This window comes from Erinaceus europaeus, chromosome 3, assembly GCF_950295315.1.
Source record: "Erinaceus europaeus chromosome 3, mEriEur2.1, whole genome shotgun sequence".
NCBI classification, from domain to species: Eukaryota; Metazoa; Chordata; class Mammalia; order Eulipotyphla; family Erinaceidae; genus Erinaceus; species Erinaceus europaeus.
In genome coordinates, this window is record NC_080164.1 from 154,658,419 (window position 1) to 154,673,682 (window position 15,264).

The window sequence follows — 15,264 nt, forward strand, 5'->3', positions numbered from 1 at the left end:
CCTTTTTAGATCTTTTGCATAGGTTTGCTTTCTAGTTTGCCTTTATTATAAGTTAAGTCCAACAAGCTTGACTATACTCAGCTTTTCACTTAGTGTTTCAAGAGAACAATGGTTTATTTCTTAGCATTCCCACGTCATTGAATTAAAAGCTTATCCATAGATGAAAGTGATGCTTCTTTATTATGCCAAGCTGAGAGTAGAAATGATGGTTGTTACTTTGTGTGTATGCTTCTTCATTTTGATTCTTTTTATAATTTTTTTTGTATTTATTTTCCCTTTTGTTGCCCTTGTTGTTTAACATTGTTGTGGTTATTGATGTGGTTGATGTTGGATAGGACTGTGAGAAATGGAGAGAGGAGGGGAAGACAAAGGGGGAGAGAAAGACAGACACCTGCAGACCTGCTTCACCGCCTGTGAAGCGACTCCCCTGCAGGTGGGGAGCCAGGGGCTCAAACCAGGATCGTTACTCCAGTCCTTGCACTTTGTGCCACGTGCACTTCATTTTGATTCTGTTGAAAATGTGGGTTAATAGTAGTACTAAAAATAGCAACAGCATTTGCTAAGAAATAATGTCAGCCATATGCAAGAAATACACATCAAGACAAGCTATTTATTAACAAGTGCTGCCTTGTACTGTGCTTTGAAAACCTGTTACCCTCCCCAAACAGCATAGTTTAACTATAAATTTCAGGATAGAAAAGTAATATTTTGGGGCGGAGGGTAGATAGCATAATGGTTATGTAAACAGACTCATTCCTGAGGCTGCAAAGTCCCAGGTTTAATCCCTCTCACCAGCATAAGCCAGAGCTGGACAGTGTTCTGATTTAAAAAAAAAAAAAAGGTAATATCTCTTGGCTATAAAATATAGCTAGGGTTTTGTTTAAAGTTTTTTAATTTCTCATGACTTGAATTCTATAAAAGTGCACACTCTTCCTGATGTTAGTTGGTAAATTCCTCACCCACCTGCATAATTTTAAGGTATTATTTGTTATCTTTTATCTTTTTTTTTTTGCCTCCAGGGTTATTGCTGGGGCTCGGTGCCTGCACCATGAATCCACTGCTCCTGTAGGCTATTTTTTCCCCTTTTGTTACCCTTGTTGTTTATCATTGTTGTAGTTGTTATTGTTGTTACCGATGTTGTTGTTGGATAGAACAGAAAGAAATTGAGAGGAGGGGGAGAGAAAGATACTTGTAGACCTACTTCACCACTTGTGAAGTGACCTCCTGCAGGTGAGGAGCTGTGGGCTTATACCAGGATCCTTACACTGGTCCTTTCACTTCGTCATGTGCTTCCCCCTCTGCTATCTTAGAACCATTTCATTCCTATTGCTTTAATGAAATCCTTTAATTTTTTTCAAAATTTATTTTAATGAGAGAAAGAGGACACTGCACAGCTCTTGCTTATGATGGTGCTGGGATCTGAACCTGGGACATGAGAGCCTTTTTAATAACCCTTATGCTGTCTCCCCAACCTATTTTTTTTTTAATATTGATACTTAATAAAACAAATTGAAAGGGAAGGGGAGATAGTGAGAGAAAGAGAGATACCTGCAGCGCTGCTTCACCACTGGTGAAGAAGTTTCTCCCCTGCAGTTGGGGGCCATGGACTGTTTGCTTTGGCATGGTAATGTGTTTGCTCAACCAGGTGTGGTTCTGCATGTACCTGAACAAATGAAATCTTGAGATTGCAAGATGTTATTCATAGCAACACCTACTACAACTTTTAGGTTTTTTTATTTTGTTTTGTTTTGTTTGCCTCCAGGGTTATTGCTGGGGCTCAGTGCCTGCATCATGAATCCACTGCTCCTGGAGACCTTTTTTTTCCCCCCTTTTGTTGCCCTTGTTGTGGCCTCCTTGTGGTTATTGTTGTTGTTGATGTCACTCATTGTTGGATAGGACAAAGAGAAATGGAGAGAGGAGGGGAAGACAGAGAGGGGGAGAGAAAGATAGACACCTGCAGACCTGCTTCACTACCTGTGAAGCGACTTCCCTTCAGGTAGGGAGTTGGGGCCTTGAACTGGGATCCTTACACCAGTCCTTGCGCTTCCACGCTACATGCTTAACCCACTGCGCTACCTCCCAACCCCCAACCTTTCGTATTTTTTGTGATAAATTTTAGTGGCATTAAGGATAGCCTTTTTTCTCCTCTCTAAAATGTGAAAATGGAGAAGATAGCATAGTTGTTATGCAAAAGACTTTCTGTGCCTGAGGTTTGGACTCCCAGGTTCAATCCTGTGCAACACCACAAACCAGGGTTGAACAGTGTTTTAGTAATTAATTAATCAATAATAAAATTTGAGATCAGAATTTAAAGCTTCATGGTCTCTTTGGTTTTATATAAGAAATGTCAGAAAGCAAGAACAAGAAGTGGAAGTCACAGGCTCTTGTTAGTCTGTTATATGTGAACAGTTTCATTTTATCTACTGAGTAGCCTAAAATGAGAAAATTTAAGGACCTATATACATAAGCCAATGATAATGTCCTCTGGTTTATTATTGTGATTGTTTTTATTACATCTTGTTTATGGTTCTAAATTTAAGTTTAATCTACCACCCCCCTTTTTTAAAAAAGATTTTATTTATTTATTAATGAGAAAGATTGGAGGAAATAGAGAAAGAACCAAACGTCACTCTGGTACATCTGCTGCCAGGGATTGAACTCTAGACCTCAGGTTTGAGAGCTCAATGCTTTATCCACTTTGCCACCTCCTGGATCACAGGCATAGGACTTTTGTACAAGAGGTCCCAAGTTCAATCCCCATCATCTACCAATAAGCAGAGCTGAGTGTTACTCTAGTTAAATAAAGTTCTTTTGTTTGAAGGCATGGCCGTGTTTGTAACTTAATATGCTAAGGTTGGTGTTTAACTCATTCAATAAATTTTGCTTTTTTTTTTTTTTTTTTTTTAAGTGGCGAGTTAGAAAAGAAGCTATGATGGGTCTGGCTCAGCTTTATAAGAAGTACTGCCTTCATGGTGAAGCGGGAAAAGAAGCTGCAGAGAAAGTCACCTGGATAAAGGACAAACTTTTGCACATTTACTATCAGAACAGCATCGATGACAAGTGAGTCTTAACATCGCATAATTCTATTCAACTTTTAAATAATTTAATTCCAAGTTTATAAGATAGTTTCTGCATGTTTATACATTCTGTTTTTAAATAAGAAGAGGCAAGATTGCAAGATAGATTACTAAAATAGACATTACTCTTAGACATTAATTTCAGTGGATTAGAGGCTAAATGTTCTTGGATTACTCTATGTACCCTCTGGCATCGTTGACTTATGTGTACCTCATTTTTACCCAAAAAGAAGTAACAATAAAGCTTTTCTTTCAGTGTCCAGTGAGGATTTAATAAAATTAATAGTATAATTTCCCCGCCCTATGCTATTATACAACATTTTTAAATAACTTCTAGTTATTTTTTTCTTGTGTAACACTATAGCTACTAACAGTAATTGCTATGTTATTTTCATTTTGCAAACATTTTTATAATTCTGTGTTGAATTATAATAATTTTGGATTTTGCAGGATACTTTGAAATATTTTGTTGAATTTGAACTACTACTTTATTATCACTGGATGTGTATTTCATTGATTATGATGAATCCTTGTGTTTTTTTATTCCAATTATATTGAATCATAAATATAAACTAATAATTCTGGAATCTAGACTACAACTAGAAAGAAAGGTCAAATGTACACAGAGAAGCCTAAATTTTTCACAGGAAGTAAAATGAAGACAGTCTCCTTGGTTTTTCTAAATGACAGTATAGGAAAGGAGCTGATCTTTAATCAGAAGAAATTAATGTGTTTTGTTTTGTTTTAGAAGTAGGTATTAAGGTCATCTTTGTAATGTTAAGTAATTTGCTGTAGTTTTGATAAGTGGAACACCCTATCACCGTGTTTTTAGGAGTAACACATAACTTTAAAAACATGTATCTTAAGATTTTGACAGAAAGTAAAAATATGAATAACTACTTTCTAACAAAGGAACTCATTACACATCAATCCTTTGATTTGTATTTGCATAGACATTGGCTTGGTAGCTTTACATGAGATGAGTAAAACATAAAATGGTTACTGCTTCTAAATAAAAGAATATTTGTGTTTGTTTTTATAGGCTGTTGGTAGAGAAAATCTTTGCCCAGTATCTTGTTCCCCACAACCTGGAAACAGAAGAGAGAATGAAATGCTTGTATTACTTATATGCTAGTTTGGATCCAAATGCTGTGAAGTAAGTTACTTTTTTAAGAATCATTTGGACATATTAACAGAAGATTTCATAAAGTTACTACTCCTTACCTAATTTTTTTCTGGGTTATTGCTTTTTCTGGTTTAATTTTGAAATTTAGATAAATTTATATTAAAATGTTTTATGATTGGAATGGCAAATTAACTCACTGGATGGTAGGCCTGCTTTACTGTGCACACAAGCCAGGTTAATCCATCATCCACCACAACAGAGGAAGTAAGTTTCAGTGTGTGGTGTCCTGAAAGTCTGTTTGGTACACCATCCCTCATAACCCCAATGAAACAAATAGGCCGGAGTAGTGACATCCCAGTGATGACCAAAAGTACATTTTATCATGAAAGTTCAGGTAAGTTGAAAGTAAAAAAATACCATTTTAAAGATTTATTTACTTACTAATGAGATGAAACACCCCAGAGTATCACTGATGTATGTAATGCTGGTGATCAAACTCTGAGCCTCTTGCTTGCAAGTTCAACACTGTCCTACCTCATAGCAAAAGCAAACATTTTTTTTTTAGGTGTATGCATTTTATGCATACATGACTCCATTGACATACTAACTTTCCTGTTATATTTATTTCAGGTAGAGAGGGAAAGACCACAGCATTGATTTTACTTTCCCTGGCGCATGCAATGTTGCTCCTGTTTCATGCCAGGGTTTAAACCCACACCTCATGCATAGTAAGACATGCACTCTACTATATGAGCTATCTCCTTGCCCTCAAAGCAAGGATATTCTAGGGAATATATTCTGTGATGGATAGGGGGGAAAGGGATCTGCATCTCAGATGATGAAGAGAAAATATAGATATATAAATTATATGGAAATGGCATAGAGTTTATTGATAGAGTGACCACACATCCTAGTTGGTATCAGTCTCTAGGAGGTGGCACAGTGGTGCACAACAGTACTTGCAAGCCTGGGGTCCCTATTTAAAACTATGGCACCTTGTGCCATAGTCTGATTATCTCTTTCTCTCATATAAATAAATATTTAATAAATCTCAAAAAAAATCCCAGTTTAGATAATTATGTGGTCATCTTACACATAAAGGTGATTAAGATTTATGCTCTCAAAGAAACAGTAGTTGACACATTCACTACAGTAATAGTTTCAATAGTATATTTAGATCCCGGCCATTAGGTAGATAATAGACAACTTTAATGGGGACATCATCAAAATCCTAAACTATTGGGGAATGTTATGCATGTACAAACTATTGTATTTACTGTTGAATGTAAAACATTAATTCCCCAATAAAGAAATAAATTATTAAAAAAAAATAAAATAATAAAAAAATAAATCCTAAACTATTACTAACCCTACTGCTGTATATTGTCCTGTGCACATATTTTTGTTAAAAGTTCTCTACTGAATGAGCTAGCTCTCAACCCTAAAATCAAGCGATTTTTAAAAAATTTTTTTAATCTTTATTTATTGATTTTGAATAGAGACAGAAATTGTGAGGGGAAGGGATATAGTGCGGAACAGAGACAGAGAGACACCTGCAGACCTGCTTCACCACTTGTGAAGCTTTCCCCCTGCAGGTGGGGGCCAGGGACTTGAACCCGGATCCTTGCACACTGTAATGTGTGCACTTAACCAGGTGTACCACCACCTGGCCCCTATCAGGCGATTTTTTTATTATTAATTTTATTTATTAGATAGAGGTAGGCAGAAATCGAGAGTGTAAGGGAAGATCAAGAGGAAGAGAAATAGGACACCTGCAACACTGCTTCACCACTTGTAAAGCTTTCCCACTGCAAGTGGGGAACAGGGGCTCGAACCAGGGTCTTTGTGCATTGTAACATATGCATTCAACCAGCTGCACCACCACCTGGCCCCAAAATCAAAAGATTTAACATTGGTAAAATACTGTCTAGTCCAGTTTTTTTTCCCCTAGATTTCCTCAATTATTCAGATGTTCATTTTGGATTTTTTATCTTTCAAAGTTTACACATTTCATATTAAGCTGTCATAAATCAAGTCTTTAATAATTTGAAACTATTCATTAGTCTTCCATATCGTTTGTAAAAAAATTAAACTTAAATTAAAATTTAACTTATTTCATAAGAGATTTTACATGAGCTGTAGGGAGAGTGATAAACCAGAATACCACTGTGGGACATACAGTGGTAAGAATTGTGCTGGGTGGTCCGGGAGGTGGCGCAGTGGATCAGGCTTTGGTCTCTCAAGCATGAAGTCCTGAGTTTAGTCCCCAACAGCACATGTATCAGAGTGATATCTTCTATCATTTCTCATGAATGAATAAATAACATCTTTTTAAAAAAAAAATTGGGCTGGGAGCCTCGGGCTTCTGCTCTACCAGTTGGGCTATTTCCCCAACCACTGGTGTGTGTGTGTTTGTTTATTTTTTTTTTAATATTTATTTACTCCCTTTTGCTGCCCTTGTTTTATTGTTGTAGTCATTGTTGGATAGGACAGAGAGAAATGGAGAGAGGAGGAAAGACAGATACCTGCAGACCTGCTTCACCGCCTGTGAAGCGAACCCCCTGTTTTGTTTGTTTGTTTGTTTTTGCCTCCAGAGTTACCACTGGGGCTCTGTGTCACATTAGGAATCCACTGCTCTGGAGGCCTTCCGCTCCCCCCTTTTTTTGCCCTTATTGTCATTACTGTTATTCTTGCCATTGGTGTTGGACAGGACAGAGAGAAATCAAGAGACGGGGAGAGAAAGATAAGACACCTGCAGACCTGCTTCACTTTCTGTGAAACGACCCCTCTGCAGGCGGGGAGCCGGGTTCTCAAACCAGAATCCTTATGCAGGTCCTTGGGCTTTGCTTTGCACTATGTGCGTTTAACTTGCTGCACTACCACCTGGCCCTCTGGAAGCCATTTTTTTCCATTCTGTTGCCATTATTATTTATCGTTATTATTTTTATTATTGTTGTCATTGCTGTCGTTCTTGTTAGGTAGGAAGAGAGAAGTGGAGAGAGGAGGGGAAGACGGGGAGAGAGAGACACCTATAGACGTGCTTCACTGCAGGTGGAGAACTAGGGGCTTGAACCAGGATCCTTGTGTTGGTCCTTGCGTCATGTGCATTTAATCCGAGCTGTGCTACTGCTCGGCCCTTTTTTCTTCCTTTTTTTTTTTTTTTTTGGGTGGGTGTGTGTTTATTTTTATTTATTTATTCCCTTTGTTGCTCTTGTCTTATTGTAGTTGTTCTTATTGATGTCATCATTGTTGGGTAGGACAGAGAGAAAAGGAAAGAGGAGGGGAAGACGGGGGAGAGAAGGGGAGACATCCGCAGACCTGTTTCACCACCTGTGAAGCGACTTCCCTGAAGGTGGGGAGCCAGGGCTCAAACTGGGATCCTTCCATTTGCCCCATGTGCGTTTAACCTGCTACGCTAACATCCGACTCCCTTCTTTGTGTTTTTTTAATACCAATTTTGTAGGCCTGGCTAGATCACCTGGTCAGTAGCCACCTCACTGTGCATGAGGCCCAGGGTTCGATTCACATGGGCAGTGGGACAATATTGTTCTCTCTCCCCTCCTGCTTCCTGAAATAAATAAAAGAAAACCTCTGCCAAAGAGTAGTGTGATTATCCCTGAGATTACACATAGCCCCCCCCCAACCCTGAAAGATTAATATTTCTGAAACAGAATATGAAAGAAAGATCACAGAGGACTGTTCAGTCTGAAATGTAAAATTGCCAGGAATTGACTTGAGACATCTGGGGCCCTTAGGCATGCAAGTTCTGTGCTCTGACAATGTGCTCTCTCTGTAGTTCATCCCCCCCCCCATGTTTTTGTTTCGTTTTATTTTTTAGATAGGCAGAGTGAGTGAAAGTGGTGAGTATCAGCTCTAACCTGGGTTATGCAAATGGGCTAAGCAACACACTATCCAAATAAAGTATTTCACCAGCCCTCCTCTTTGATGTTTTGTTTTGTTTTTGCCACCAGGGTTATAGGTGGAGCTTGGTGCTAGCACTGCAGATCCACCACTCCTAGTGGCCATTTTTCCCCTCCCCACCCCCAGTTTATTTGATAAGACAGAGAAATTGAGAGGGGAGGGGGGAAATAGGGAGAGTGAAAGATTGGCACTGGACACCTGCTTCACCAATTGTGAAGTGTCTTCCCTGCAGTTGGGGAGTGGGGGCTCAAACCCAGGTCCTGTGCTTGGCAGTTGTGTGCTCAACCAGATTCACCACTGCCCTCCCCCCTCCCCCCCCCGTTGATGTTTTTAAGAGTATTGATAGAGAACAGTTATTTTGTAGAATGGCCCCTAAATTTGGCTTCATTCATTGTTTCCTTATTAGATTGAGATTTTGCATTTGAAGCAGAAATTCCAGAGGCATATGATGCATATTTACTCTGCATCATATTGAGAGGCATTAGCCATCTTTTTTTTTTTTTCTTTCTTTTCTTTTTTAAGAAATACAGGTTACTCCTAATGCTTACCTGAGATAATAACTCTCTGGCCTAAGGTTTCACGTCTGCTTAAATTTGTATTTGGCAGTGAATACTCAGACTAAGTTTTCCATGGTTCTTTGGATAACTAGAGTTAGGGAGTAGGTTCATGAAAGAAGAAAATCTGCTTTCATGGAAAGAAGTGGAGAATAAACAATGCTTGATGTAAATTTTACATCTTAAATCTACATCATGTTTTTTTAATATTTATTTCCTTTTGTTGCCCTTGTTGTTTTATTGATGTTGTTGTTGTTGGACAGAACAGAGAGAAATGGATAGGGGAGGGGAAGACAGGGAGAGAAAGATAGACACCTGCAGATCTGCTTCACCACTTGTGAAGCGACTCCCCTGCAGGTGGGGAGCTGGAGGCTAGAACCAGGATCCTTGTGCTTTTTGCCACATGCACTTAACCCGCTGCACTACTGTCCGACTCCCAAATCTACATCATGTTACTTAAAATAACAATACTCCATGCCTATCTTTTAACCTGGTATTAAAAAGCCTTCATAATTTGACCCCTTTCTAATATGTTCCAACTGGTACTCTGCGCTCCAAGATTATAAACTCTCCCCCACTCCTGATTGCTATTTGTGCCATGATTATAGATGGCATCTTTTATTTTTTATTACCAGAGCACTGATCAGCTGTGGCTTATGGTGGTGCAGGGGATTGAACCTGGGACTTTGGAACCTCAGGCATGAGAGTCTCTTGCACAATCTTTATGCTATCTTCCCCCACCCTATGGCATCTTTCTTTATAGCAAAACATCCTAGGTGTGGATACAGATAGTTCCACAATAAAACAGAGGACTGGCATGCATGTGACCTCACATTTAAAGTCCAGTGTTATATTTGCCAGATCTAAGTGGTGTTATAGTCTCATTCTTTAAAAAATGAATGTATTTGTATATATACATATATTCTCTCCTTGTTAGTACAGAGAGAAATTGAGAGGGGGAGATAGATACTATATGCCTGTAGTATTGCTTTACCAGTTCTTAAGCTTGCCCCCCTCCCCATAGGTGGTAGAGGGGTTTTTTGTTTGTTCTGTTTTTTAAAGAGAGAAGTTGAAAGTATCTTTCAGTGTAGTGGAGGGTCGGACTTGAACCTGGGCTACATGCGTGCCAAAACAGCAAACTATCCAAATATCCAGCTATTTATTTCATCTGCCTGAGTATTGGAACTCATAAGCATGAGTTCCCAAGTTTGATCCCTGGCATCATATATTGCCATAATGATCCTATGGTATTAGAAAATAAGTAAAAACAACTGTTAAAAAGTTAAAATATAGGGGGTCAGTCGGTGGTGCAGAGGGTTAAGTGCATGTGGCACAAAGCACAAGGACAGACATAGGGATCCCGGTTTGAGCCCCTGGCTCCCCACCTGCAGGGGAGTCGCTTCACAGGTGGTGAAGCAGGTCTGCAGGTGTCTGTCTTTCTCTCCCCCTCTCTGTCTTCCCCATCTCTCTCCATTTCTCTCTGTCCTGTCCAAAAATGGACAATATAAACAACAACAATAATAATCACAAGGCGGCAACAAGAGGGGGAAGAAATGGCCTCCAGGAGCAGTGGATTCATGGTGCAGGCACAGCCCCAGCAGTAATCCTGGAGGCAAAAAAAAAAAAAAAAAAGTTAAAACATTCTAGCTATCTCTGAATTGTCTTTAATAAATTACTTTAATTATATGGTAAGATTTTATTCATCTTTGTAAGCTTTTTCAAAAAATATATATATTTTTTTAACCAGGGTTATCACTGACACTCAGTGCCTACATGGGTTCACTATTCCTGGTAGCCTCTACACCCAACTCCCCAGAAAGAGAGAGGGACAGGGAAAGGAAAGATAATGGTGGCACTGCTTAACTATTTGTGAAGCTTACCTCCTGAAGCTGGGGTTAGAAGCATGAATCTGGGTCCTCATGAATAGTAATGTGTGTGCTCTACCAGGTGAGCCACCACCCAGCCTCTTACCACAAGTGTTAGAATTTTTTTTATTATTTTTTATGAGAAAGGAGGAGGTGGCAACCCAGGAGGTGATGCAGTGAATATTGAGCTTTGAACTTCAAAGCTCGTGGCCCTGAATTTGCTCCCTAGCAGTGTATGTGCCAGAGTGATGTTCTTATTCTTTTTCTTTTTCTCAAGTTAATAACTTAAAAATTATGTGTAGGCGAAAGGCCTTATATATACCATTTAGCAAGAGAAAGTAAAATTTAATAAATCAATGTTTTTATGTTATATTTTTTCACATAACCTTACAGAGCTCTCAATGAAATGTGGAAGTGTCAGAACATGCTTAGAAGTCATGTACGAGAACTATTGGATTTGCACAAGCAGCCTACAGTAGGTTCATAATTTATTTAAATTCATAGTTTGTTACAGTTATTGTTCCAGTTTTCTGTAGCTAAAATCAAAAGAAAATCTCAAATGTTTAATATTATAAATGAGTTCAAATAATTCCTGTGATCATCCAAGCTGAATATACATTTCAAATGAATATAGCAAACTTCTAGTTCATCAGATATTTTAGGCACTAAGAATTTATAGTCATTTTATCAAACTTAAAATAATTAGCATTAAAATTCAAAGTAAAATTATGCTAGAGTAGAATGTGTGTTATTGTTTGGGAGGACGCACGTTCAAGCCCTGGTCCACTTCATGGGAGGCTTCACTAGTGGAATGATGCTTAATAAACTAAATAAATACACAAGAATAGTCATTTTCAGCTAGGGAATCGTAGTTTGTCTACGACCCTTCAAGGGCCCAGAGACACAGGTGCAAGTATTAGCAAATAATTTTGAAGAATGACAAACAAGAGTGAAAATTTTGGTTTTTCAGCAGAAGGTCCCTGATGTACTGCTCAATTTGCTTCTGTCTTATGATTTGGGTAGCTTTGTAGACAGACTTAATGGGCATGACTGTTCCAACAGACATATACTTTCCCATGGGACCATAATTAATAAAGTAAAATTTTGTAATGAAGAAGTATCTGAGTAATTCTCCACAAATTAGCTAATAGAAATCTATTCTGGAAGAAAATGTTTGTTTGAGGCTCACTGCTAGGGAACATGTTTTGCCGTCATGTGGCCCAGCAACACATGGTAGTTATCATGCACCTGGAAGACATTAGGGCTGTAGTGTCCTTTCTCCTGGCCCCATCTCTCTGTCTCTCTCTAAATGGAAAAAAGGCCCAGAAGCTGTGAAATTGCACATGCATGAGACCAAGGCTCCACAAACAAAAGGAGAAATGTTTCTATTCTATTTTACTTCATCTTCTCAGGAAACCTAGTATTTATTTATTTGTCAATACAGTTATTGCTGTTGCTCAGTGCCTGCATGACTTTATTATTTCTTATGGCCATTTAAGAGCACATACTACCATGCATAAGTGTTGGGGTTCGAGCCCCCATTCCCCACATGGGGTGGGGGGGTGGGGCTTCATAAGCAGTGAAGCAAGTCTGAAGATACCTGTTTTCTCTCTCCCTCTCTAACTCCCCCTCCATTCTCAATTCCTGTCTGTCCTATCAAGTATAGTCGAAAAGGGGGGGAAATGGCCACGGGAACAGTGGATTCTTAGTGCCAACACCAAGCCCCAGCAATAACCCTGGTGGCTATTAGAAATAAATAAATACAGAGGATATCAGTCTGTAACAATGCTTCACTTGTGAGACTCTTCCCCACCTCCCCAAGCATGGGGACCAGGGATTTGAACCCAGATTCTCATGCATGATAACGTGTATGCTTTACCAGGTGTGTCAGTCCCATGTATAGTTTCATATTAATGGAAATGTGATATGCTCTCTGCTTTTAAATACCGACCTGCTGACATTCCTTTTGTTTGTCTTAAAAGTCATAGCTACTTTATCATTATTTGCTGTAATTTTAGTGTGTAGAAATAGTCATTATCTGGTGTATAGATTTTTTTATACTTTAAATGTACAAAACTACAGATTTTCTTAAAGAAAAATGGTATTAGCATGTGACTGGTTATATTCTTGTTTTAAATTTCAGTCAGAGGCTAACTGTTCTGCCATGTTTGGAAAACTGATGACCATAGCAAGTAAGTATGTTTTTTCACTCTGTAGATAAAATAATACTAGAGAATTGGGAGCCAGGCAGTAGCTCAGTGGGTTAAGTGCACATGGCACGAAGTGTAAGAGGACTGGCTGAAGATCCCGGTTCAAGCCCCTGGCTGCCCACCTGCAAGAGGGTTGCTTCTCAGGCGGGGAAGCAGGTCTGCAGGTGTCTATCTTTCTCTCCCCCCTGTCTTATCCATCCCTCTCGATTTCTCTCTGTCCTATTCAATAACTGATAGCAACAACACAACAATAATAATAATTACGATAAACAACAAGGGCAACAAAAGGGGGGAAATTAGCATCAGGAGCAGTGGATTCATAGTGCAGGCACTGAGCCTCAGAGATAATCCTGGAAGCAAAAATAATAATAATAATAAATAATTTACTCACTGGAGTCATCAGTTCAATACTGAATGGAAAAATAATGCTTTCCTTAATAACTTTGTTTCTAAGAATTTGGCTGATTGATTTTTGATGGTTCATCATTGTTTTTATAAGAAATTGCCTTTATTCTAGTAGTTTTTCTTTTGTAACATTTACTTTTAATTTTATAGAGAATTTACCTGACCCCGGAAAAGCACAAGATTTCGTGAAGAAATTTAATCAGGTTCTCGGTGATGATGAGAAACTGAGGTCTCAATTAGAGTTATTAATCAGCCCAACTTGTTCATGCAAACAAGCAGATGTTTGTGTGGTTAGTAAATCATACTTTTCCTTTTGTTCTCCTAGTTTTGTTTATTCAAGCTTATTTCATTAAAGTTTCATTTATACTTTTATTTGTGTGAATTTAACAATGCTGAGGATTACTTAATGAGTCAGTGCCGCCTTCACTTAACACTATTTACCCAAATTAGAAGAAGAAGGAGGGGAGGAGGGGCACTAAACTAAATCGTTGATCCTAATGATTGAGATGAGATCTTTTGTATTTAGTAGATATTCAATATGTAAATGATAAAGTAATTTCTAGATGCTTGTGTATGTCTGCCATTTCTTCCATGTATTAGCATGGAAATAACACTATCAATTTAATAACGATAATTACATTGTATTGTGCATTTATAGATAAGGTAATTCTTACTTAGGCTTTTGTCTTCATTCTGTTTTGGACTCTTTATTTATAGAAAATCACTATCACTGAAAATATCAGGAAAGAAAACTTCATTCATTTATTCAGCATTTCATGAGAGAGTTCTATGTTTGAAATTCACCTACACCACTTAACTACCAGTGTGATCCTTAGTAAGTTCTTCAATATTTTTTAGTCTCATTTTTGTTTATAAATATTAGTGCCCTCAAAAGATTTCGAAAGAAATCCACATTTTTTTTTTACGTCTAACCTTGTTATACTCAAGTTTATTATATACATACTATTTATAATTCTAGGGATAAGTAGAGTGAGTTAAGTATATAATAATGTATTAAGAGTAAGGATTAGTAGATTTTATATATACCAAACCAAGTGGTCTTCTAGTGTGGAGAACATTTTCTTTTTTTTTTTTTTTTAATTTTTTTTTTTTTTTAATTTTTCTTTACCAGAGCACTACTCAACTCTGGCTTAATGTGGTGTGGGGAACTGAACCTGTGACTTTGGACCCTCAGGTATGAGAGTCTTTTTTGCATAACCATTATGCTGTCTACACCCTCCCAAGGGTATTTTCTATTTAATCTAGAGACACAGGGCCTCTAAATGGATTAAAGGAACCTGTAATTAGGAAGAGATGGGTGGGCAATTCGCATGATGGTTATTGGAAGAAACTCTTATGCCTGAAGCTCCAAAGCCCTACCTAGGTTTGTACTTATTTCATTTGCTTCTTTAGCAATAAGAATTCCTATTTCAAAGTTCTATGTCTACTAATGTAATTGGATTAAAAAATGAAAAAACTTGAAAATGCCTTAGTGGTGATAGCTTTGTTAAACGGGCATGGGTAGATAGCATAATGGTTATGCAAAGAGACTCTCATGCCTAAGGCTCTAAAGTCCCAGGTTCAATCCCCTGCCCCTCCATAAACCAGAGCCATGCAGTGCTCTGGTTAAAAAGAGAGAGAGAGATTTTGTTAAACTTTTATAGATAAAGACACTGAATTTTAAGAAGGTAAATTTTCTCATCCAGTATTTTACATCTGAACTGCAGGCATCCATATAAACCCTTGATATTGCTCTCTCTATAGTCCATAATTTTTGTAAGAATAAGTATAAACTGTGTAGGGTCCAAGAAATAATGGAATTTGCAAAATAATAATTATGTTGTATTTTTTATCTGAGCTAAAATAAATTGAGTTTGAATTAGCAATCAAAATGGCAGTGACATTAATCCCTGGTATTTGTCAGATAAGAAATATCTAGGGGAGTCGGGCTGTAGCATAGCGGGTTAAGCGCAGGTGGCGCAAAGCTCAAGGACCAGCATATGATCCCGGTTCAAGCCCTGGCTCCCCACCTGCAGGGGAGTCGCTTCACAAGAGGTGAAGCAGGTCTGCAGGTGTCTGTCTTTCTCTCCCCCTCTCTGTCTTCCC

At 38.2% G+C, this 15,264-nt stretch overlaps 1 protein-coding gene across 7 annotated transcripts in view; it reads left to right on the forward strand.

Annotated features, from left to right (window-relative positions):
* PDS5A (PDS5 cohesin associated factor A) overlaps positions 1–15,264 on the forward strand; it is a 140,881-nt gene that overhangs the window by 61,064 nt on the left and 64,553 nt on the right. For 5 of the 7 annotated variants that reach the window (XM_060188161.1, XM_060188167.1, XM_060188168.1 and 2 more), the window contains 6 exons: positions 2,909–3,060; positions 4,120–4,233; positions 10,937–11,018; positions 12,687–12,735; positions 13,309–13,448; positions 14,291–14,353. In XM_060188161.1, coding sequence (XP_060044144.1) covers positions 2,909–3,060; positions 4,120–4,233; positions 10,937–11,018; positions 12,687–12,735; positions 13,309–13,448; positions 14,291–14,353 — 600 coding nt within the window. The remainder of the gene's footprint in view (positions 1–2,908; positions 3,061–4,119; positions 4,234–10,936; positions 11,019–12,686; positions 12,736–13,308; positions 13,449–14,290; positions 14,354–15,264) is intronic. The other 2 variants (XM_060188163.1, XM_060188164.1) reach the window with 1 other exon arrangement.